Source organism: Protopterus annectens, chromosome 1.part1 (assembly GCF_019279795.1).
Source record: "Protopterus annectens isolate FY-2018-M chromosome 1.part1, PAN1.0, whole genome shotgun sequence".
Lineage (NCBI taxonomy): Eukaryota > Metazoa > Chordata > Ceratodontiformes > Protopteridae > Protopterus > Protopterus annectens.
The window spans coordinates 236275212-236284222 of NC_056726.1; the positions used below are offsets into that span (position 1 = coordinate 236275212).

At 37.9% G+C, this 9011-nt stretch overlaps 1 protein-coding gene across 3 annotated transcripts in view; it reads right to left on the bottom strand.

The window, feature by feature from the left end:
• The window catches only part of LOC122804416, a 419051-nt gene extending 410273 nt beyond the window's left edge, over positions 1-8778 (bottom strand). For 2 of the 3 annotated variants that reach the window (XM_044074256.1, XR_006365219.1), the window contains exon 1: positions 8482-8778. In XM_044074256.1, coding sequence (XP_043930191.1) covers positions 8482-8751 — 270 coding nt within the window. In that variant the 5' untranslated portion in view covers positions 8752-8778. The remainder of the gene's footprint in view (positions 1-8481) is intronic. The other variant, XM_044074269.1, reaches the window with a different exon arrangement.
• Positions 8779-9011: the final 233 nt, after the last annotated feature.

The following is a 9011-nucleotide window of genomic DNA, read 5'->3' on the forward strand; positions in this document are numbered from 1 at the left end:
AAAACTAGCACTAAGGCACATTAAAAAAGATACAAATTATTTTTATTCTAAAAAAATGAAAATGCAATGCTGAATCTTTACACACACAACAATAAATCTTTCAGTATGATCAGATGACTGCAATTTCTGACCTATCAGAAAATGTGCAAAACAAACTTTAGCTATAAATTAAGGCAACATGCACACAAAACTATTATTGCTAGTCTGAACAGCTTTTCAGATATTGCCTTTTGCAGCAATTTACAGTGTTTATGTTTAGCTAAACACTGCCTAAGTATGTTTTCATTGTAAAGTTGTTAGCTCTTGCAAGTTTCCTGACTGATCTTTCTATCGAGTTTTCTTCTCAAAGTTATTTCAGAATGCAAACCAGGTGTACCAAACAAGGCTGTATCCCATGGGATGCCATTATTATGATCCAAAAACCGAGAAAACCACAAATAGGAACCTCCACAAAAAGCTGATAACTTATATTCATACATATGAATCTAACAATTAACTTAATTAGCCCATTTTGTTTAGATGGGAATGAAAAACAGGCACTCGCCTATCAAAACAGCCAAAAAACTGTTGCACGGTTTGCAACAAAATATCCTCTATATAAAAAAAAAGTTTCAATGGCACTGCTAGGACTTCTGCTTACATATAAGGAAGATGGGGGGGAGGCAGGAGATGAACTATACAAAACAAGACAGATATGACCTGGAAGCTCCATGTACTATAAAAAATTATGACTGAATCACCAGTCATTTTCAATCTCTTGCAAGAAATTCAGCCCTGAGTGATTATTTTGGAATTCATGTTTTAAATGCGGAACAAACCGGTTATGACTAGATTTCTCTCAAGGTGATTTTTGAAGCATTTCTTGAGCATAAACTGATTATCCAATGACCTGAACATAATCCTCTAAAATATATGGAAGCACACACAATCTAAAATGAAGCCAAAATACATTAAAATTAATATATGAAAATGTCCATACTAGACTGCATACGCTCTACCAGCCCTGCAAAAAATTAAGCTATCCATATCAACCCAGCTACATAAACAGAGAACAGCACAAACCCCCTAAACTCCTATACTTCATCTATATGAGAACATTTTTGATAAATGTCCCTCAAATATTTGCCTCTAGAGGAAGCTGTCACTTCAGTAACTCCTTAATCATACTAAACCAAATCAACAAGCCCCACTGAGAGATGAGTAAAAATAAATTATGCCTCATGGATAACCCATCAAACTAAGATAACACCTGGAAATAATGGCACAAACATAGGGCCCAATCCTAGATACATACTGGTGTTCAAAGTGCAGAAAAGCTGTTTATTATAATAAAAGAACTTCTCCACAAACCAGACCACACATGCAAAAACACCAAAAGATTTTGATACCACTTCCTAAAATGGACATAAAACACACTAAAATCCTTCTCATCTGAAACCAGCAAGGATATGGCAGATAAATTTAAAAACCTCTTCAATCCAGTACTCTACATAACTCAAACAATAACAACCAATACTCAACCTGCCCAAGTCCCTGACCATAACTCCACATACCAATTTAACCTAAACTATCCAAATACCATTAAAAATACATTAAACTGAAACCTACAATCTTAGCTTCTGACAACCTGCCATCTGAATAGCTCAGTAAAGCAGCCGACATCATTTGCTTCCCTTTAGCTATGTTAATTAATAGATCCATTGCAGACTACATCCCAGCCCTACTGAAAGCTTCCTTCATAATTCCATTACACATAGATGGCACATCCACTGAGATATCAAACTATTACCCTATAGTAATCCCTTCCTTCCCACTGCAAAGTACTTGGAAAATGCATCCACCAGCAACTTTGTGTTTCTACCCGATAACAGATGTCTTCCTACTCAACATGGATTTCCAACCCACCACAGCACTAAATCTGCCATACTACATTCCCTAGGTACCAAAGAAAAACCTCAGGTACTTTTGTCTCCACCCTTTTCCTGGACTTGTCAAACACTTTCAGCATGGTCTCACATCAACCACTCCTCCAAAGATTAAATCTTATAGGCCTCAACTATCTGGTTCACCAGCTACAGTCAGTAAAATGGAATGACTCTCACTCTACCTTCATGCCATCACTACAGGACATTCCCCCAAGGCTCCATCTCCAAGCAAATACTTCCCAATATCTATTAAAGACATGTACAAGGAATCAAAACTTGCCACCATAATAAAATATGTAGAATACTCAACTTTAGTTGACTCAGCTCCAAATCATCTCACCACAGAAAGCATCACACAGAAGCTTTCATCTCATTAGAAAAATGGATAAATAAATTTCAATTTCTCTTAACCCATTCCCCCAAAAAACTAATCTTACTCCTTCCCAAAAACATAAATCAAAACTTTGACCTCATCTCCTCAAACACAAATTGAAAATGTCACCAACACAAAATTACTAGGAGTTATCAGCTTGATCTGCACACTGACACTGCAGTCAACAGCAGTGATATATTTACAGCGCAGAGCACCTGACAAGTGATCACAGTATTATATTTATTGACATTTGTTAACCGGGTTGGTCCAGCTGGGCTTGTGGCCCATTTTCAGTGGAGACCCTAGGAGAAAAGCTCCAAAAAAAAAAAAACCCTTTACAAAGAATCAAGCATTTGAGTCAAAAATATGGCCAAAATCAGTTATACAAGAACGTTACAGAGACAAAGCAGAAACGCAAAGACAGGATATATACATATCAATATTTTTAAAGACTAAAAATTATATTTACAAAAAAGAGTAAAGTCCAACAGTATTGATTGTAGAGTTTAATATGTATCCACAATAGTGGAGTAACTTAGCTGTATGATGAGGGACTGAAAAGGTATATAGTAGGGTTGTGGGGAGCCTGCATAGAAGCTTGACAGGGTCATTTTGGAGTTAAATCAAGAAAAAAAAGCTGCCACCTCCTTTCTCCCCTCCTATATACATCAATATTCACAAATCAACTCTTCCACCAAACACAAACTAGAAAGCACTGCATGGCACATAATACCATCAACTGGCTTGAACTTCAGCATATTACCCCTCTCCCAGTTACTCAACACACAACTACTTCACCATCCACTTAAAACACCCTCACTGTCAAATCTCATGCAATGGCATGTACCAAACAGAACCCTAAGAGCTTCATAACTAACCTTTGCTAATAAATCAAATTATTATGGTGACTCTCCATTCCTTGTCACCATCTCCAAGGCAATTCAAATATGCCCTATAATATCACCTGGCAACTAAAACTATGCAGCTACTGTATACCACACCTCACATTTAGATGTCCACTATGGATACCATACAAGTGTATTGAAACAGTATTTTTGATTTTACTCAAAATCTTGAAAACATGCATTTCCTTAATTTGATATGAGTCATAATAATGTTTCTTGACTCTTGAAATGAAAAAATGGATTAGTATCCTTGTTTGCAGCTTTTCTCCATGGGCCTCAACTGAAAATAGGCAGTTCAATGACTCAGATTATTTCCACCTCTAACAATCTCCCTCACCTTCTTACCCTTTCCCAAGAATCACTTCACTCAGTGGAAAAATGGCCGACATCCAACCAGCTCCTACTCAACCCAAATAAAACTATACTCCCCCTAAATCTCTCCAAACTTCAAATCTACCTTTATTGTCTCCTCAAACACAATTATCAAGGTTAAACCCATACTAAACTACTAGGCGTCATTACTGAAGTCCAACTAAAATTCAATCTTCACATCCTAAACTGCATTAAGACACCTCATCAGAAACTATAGAAACAAAAAAATTAATCTAAACGTTTTCTAGCACAAGCCTACTACCACCTTATTATATGCTGCCCCAATCCTTACTAACCTTCAAACAAATCTGTTAACAAAACATGAACTCACTTAAAATAAAACTGCTAGATTTGCCACTAATCAACCCTACAGCTCAACACCACTGCCTTTAAGAAACCTACAGTGGCTAGAATTGCACCAACTGCTACTGCCCCAGCTTCACTTGACACACCATCTTAAACCAACCCCTCTCCTGTTCCTGCTCTCAACTCTTATCTCTGCTTACATACTTAACCTTACACTCTGCAGCTCAGACCAGTACATCCTGCAGATCTAGAAACCCAATAAAACCATTAGCAAACTTCTTTATAATCACTCTGCTGCCACTGCTTGGGAATAAACTGCCCCCATATTTAAAATCAATCTCCAACTCAAACCATTTAAAAAAAAAACATTAAAAGAGGATTTATTAAACTCTTGGACTTACTCCTGCACTGACCCTACTTAATGCATCTCTTTCTCTGCTTTAAACTTTTTCCTCATATTAATCTATTCCCACTTGCCTTGCATTTGTAAGAAATTGTATTGTAACTATGCTTATGATTAAACTGTATTGTGAATACTGTTATACTGTATTAAATTTCTATTTTGATGACTATGTAAAGCAGAAAACCATAGGTGATCACTTATACTGCAGGTTATTACCATTATAGTTATTGTGTTAATTTTTATAATATGTATCTTGCAGCTTTCCTGCTTGGGTCTCCGCTGAAAAAGGGCATCTGCCCAGTCAGACTAATTAACCTGTCACTCATCTGGTCAGGATAAAACAGATCAGTTGTGGGTTCAGTTCAAGCAGCTCTATTACACACAGACACGTCAGGAATGAGGCTTAGTAACAAATGTATAAACAGACTGACTACTACACTCATACATGCTAACACTCTGGCTGTTCTCTCAAAATGGCACTGCTGCCTGCACGTGCTCGCTATTTATATGCACATGCCTACACTTGGAAATGCTTCTTAAAGTTATACACAAACATGCTCTGTTCTAACCTGTTCTCTGTCAACAAATGTCAAACAAATTTCAGTTCCCAGATGGACCTTCCCAGTTAAGTGCAAAAAAAGTACTCAATCCCAATACAGCAAGCTTGTTATCTCAAAGGTCTTGCATACCACCCACACTGGTGTTAGCGAACCTCAACACTGCCATGCAGATGGCAGCCAACACAAAAGTGTATCTGGAGGCAGGTGACGGCTTTAGAAATTGTGATACCGCAAAAGTACGATGAGCAAAAGCAAAACATTTCAGGGCTGCTGGCTGATTATAGGTGTACCTCAATTTTGCCTGCCTTCTGTATTACAACTTTTAAAGGTGTTAAGAACAGCATGCTTGTACCAACAGGTTTAAAAAAAAATGTAGATCAGGCACCTAAAACTCCCCAAGAATTGCAAAGAATTATGACTGGGTCTCTGACGAGAACTTCAGTTTGTGTTCCCAAAATGCATTGAGTAATCCACCTCTCGAATACAATTTCTTGGGAACCAAATCTAACACTGCCACAGAGGCTGCAGTCACCACAGAACTGCTTCCATAACTAACCCCTTTAAAAGGTGCAACACATCTTGTACCGCCAGACAAACTGCAATCATTAGGGTTTGCTGCTCATCAGCTGCAGCTTTAAAGGTAGATTTCACACACCCTTTGCTACCACACAGCTCATGTGTTACAAAGCATGACTGGTACCCAATCACAAACCTTCGTTACATCTTCTTAAAATGTACAAAGCATGACTGGTACCCAATCACAAACCTTCGTTATATCTTCTTAAAATGTACAAAGCATGACTGGTACCCAATTGCAAACCTTCGCTACATCTTCTTAAAATGTACAAAGCATGACTGGTACCCAATCACAAACCTTCACTACATCTTCTTAAAAGGTACAAAGCATGACTGGTACCCAATCACAAACCTTCGCTACATCTTCTTAAAATGTACAAAGCATGACTGGTACCCAATCACAAACCTTCACTACATCTTCTTAAAAGGTACAAAGCATGACTGGTACCCAATCACAAACCTTCGCTACATCTTCTTAAAATGTACAAAGCATGACTGGTACCCAATCACAAACCTTCGTTACATCTTCTTAAAATGCATATCCAGTCCCTGTTCCCTCTCTTTACATACATTTCTCGACATCCACCACTCAGACCTACAGAAAGGATCATGACTGGGAATCTGATTACAACAAGCTTTGTGTTCAGGACACAGATGAAAAGAAATTCATCTCAAGCAAAGCTCAACAGGTGAATCTTGAAACTTGTGTTGCGAACAAGTAGGTTTTGTCCAGAGAGCAGATTATATTTATTTTCCATGGGGCTTTACCTGCCCCCAAGCACTACACAAGTTAGAGGCAACAAATGTATGAGCACCAAACACTTTGCAGACAAAGCTGTAATGAACTTAACAGCTGCCAGAGTGGCAACCATATGAAAGTGGTGGAGAGCACAAAAGACATTAACAGAAACACTTCAGCCTTCAAAAAGAAAAGGTGAAAGCATTTAACAAATGAAACTTTTCTGCAGTGGCTACTTATAAATATTAATGCTCACGCACGAGAGAAGAGCCTAAGTTGCTTAAAACCTTGTTAAGCACCTGACATCAGAAAGGTGGTTAAGCCCACTCCATGCACTAAAGGATTATGATTGGGTCTGTGTTCATAACTAATGTATCCTCAACATGGATGCAAAGAAATTCACCTTCAGACTAAAGCTTAAAAGATGACACATACTTGTCAAGAACTCATAAGAGGTACAGTCAAGTAAGGCCCAATTACAATTCCTTGTCCTATAAGAGTTTTATCCACTCTATGTTCTACAAGTTATAGAAAAAGTGAGGAAATGCTGAGTGTTTTATCTAATTCCAATGTCTTTGAAAGCCAGTAAAACACTTACTGCTGTCAAACATATGTAGACAAAATCAAAACGTCCGTCCAAAGAGTAAAGTACTATAAAAGCTGCTGGACACATTCTGCACACTTGTTTGTAATTGTGACAGAATGAAGTATTTAACAGCTATTAAAGCTGTTTTACAGTATGTTGCTGTTCTTTATTAGTTGCCACCATCATCTTTTAATCCCTACAATGAGATCTGTTCTTAAGAGTGCTTAGCAACACCTATCTGATGTCAAAAAGAGACTTAAGTTTGCCTTTTTCCCCACTTTTGGAATGCAATCATGGCATCCCATGCAATGCAATTATGAATGGAAAGCCCTCTCATAATCCTTTAGATTATGCATGTCTATAAAGCAATTATCCCCTCCTTCTTACTAAAATTCTTTCAGTTTCTTTACATGAATGAATAAAATTCAGAAAATATTTGGAAACTAACAGTTTCTCCATGATAACCAAAGAATGGTCATGTACTCAAGTTCACAGCTGCAAGTCTAAAACGTTTTGCGTAGCCTTTTACTCCTAAAATTAAAAATGAACTGAAATTCCTCCATCTCAAAATGCACAAGTTATTCAAACTTATCCACCTAATACAGAATTCTGCTTCATACTTACAAGCTCATACTGTCACCCCCCCTTCACCTCACATACGTTTCCAAATGTTGCACCTTCCACCTGCACATGCATAACTTTCAGCTGACCCAAAGGAAAAAAAGGTACTTGCCTTTGTACAAACTGTGTGTGGTTAGACATTTTCTTTCTAGTCCAATTTTTTTAACTGAATAGAGGCCATCCCCTTGTCTATACTAATACTCTTTTCAAGTGAGCTAGAAAATTAAAACCTAAGTAGGTATACACCAAGTTTTCATCCTACACTAATCCATTCCTAAAACTACACAACAGGATCTTGTATTTCACCTCTAATCATTAAAAATGAGAGCAATGGCTTTCAGAAATTGGGGCAGGCCAAAGCACTTTCTTGTTTTTAGAAGACTTCTCAGACAACAGACCCCATATAGCTGCTGATAAATGAATTATGCTGGTACAAAAAATTCCTTATTTAATGTGGGTGTCTTTGAACAGCTGTAGCTTCATAAAGACAATCATTAAAATGTTCAGTAGCAATAAATCATTGGGTGGTCTATACGATAGTGCATGTGTCTTTTTTTTGGGGGGGGGGGGCTGTTTTAAGGAGCAACGGGCTGTGCAGCACACTAGCCTCCACAAATAAAGAATTTGCTTTTTATTTTCGTGAACACAGTCTTCAAATTCTGCTGCAATGTATAGGTTTTTCAACCAAGGACATAACGGTAGTCTCATTGTTGGCTTTTTTTTTTCAATTAACCTTTTGTTTCATCTCTATTTATGACAAGTAGCACACACAGCATTTGTGGTTTTAAGTAATACTTGGGACATTTAGACTACACATCCACAACCCCAAGTCTGAAATATGTATACTGACACTCGGCTATGATGGAGTTTAATACTATGATTCTGCCACTTACTAATCAAGTCAAACACACTGTTTAAAGTTGGGACATACATACAAACCTATAATCTTACTGTATTATAACACACAGCCCAAGGTCTTCGCCTCTACCACACACAAACCGGGGAGTGTTACCTGAAATGATCGAATTACAAATTGCTCTAAAACGAGTTATTCAGTTGTCACTCTTACAAAGAATACCGCTTGTAAAACAGTGTTTAAAATGAATGCTTCTAACCCTGCAATGTCTTGTCCACAGAGAGTCGGACAGGCAGACGCGGTACAGAGTTCTACAAGTGCTCCCAGCATTCAGCAAGGAAGTTGGGTCTAAAAGTTCTAAAATCAGCATTAAAACTTCGTCACTAAGATCTAATATCTGCCGGGGTAGGATCTGAGCCACCGACGGACCTGGAGGTATCCCAGACTGCTTCTCCGAGTCGCAGCCAGAATCCTCAGACCCATAAGTGGGTACCAATTCAGCACGATCCATCTCAGCCCAGAATTCCATTCCCCTTTACCGCTTTCCGGTACCATTACATTTTGTAAAAATGTGCTTGAGGAACCCTTTATGAAACCTTGGGAGATACCAACGTGCGTAGAAACAGGTAGCACCCTTTTACACGTCCTAAATATTTCAGCAGTGGACAAAGTAGTGATTTTGTTATAAATCATTATTTCTAATCTGTTTTGCGTTGAAGTTGGTGTTGGATTTTTAGTCACTCTTTTTTAAATATAAACACTTTCTTTGCAAGTTGTCTACATTGTTCT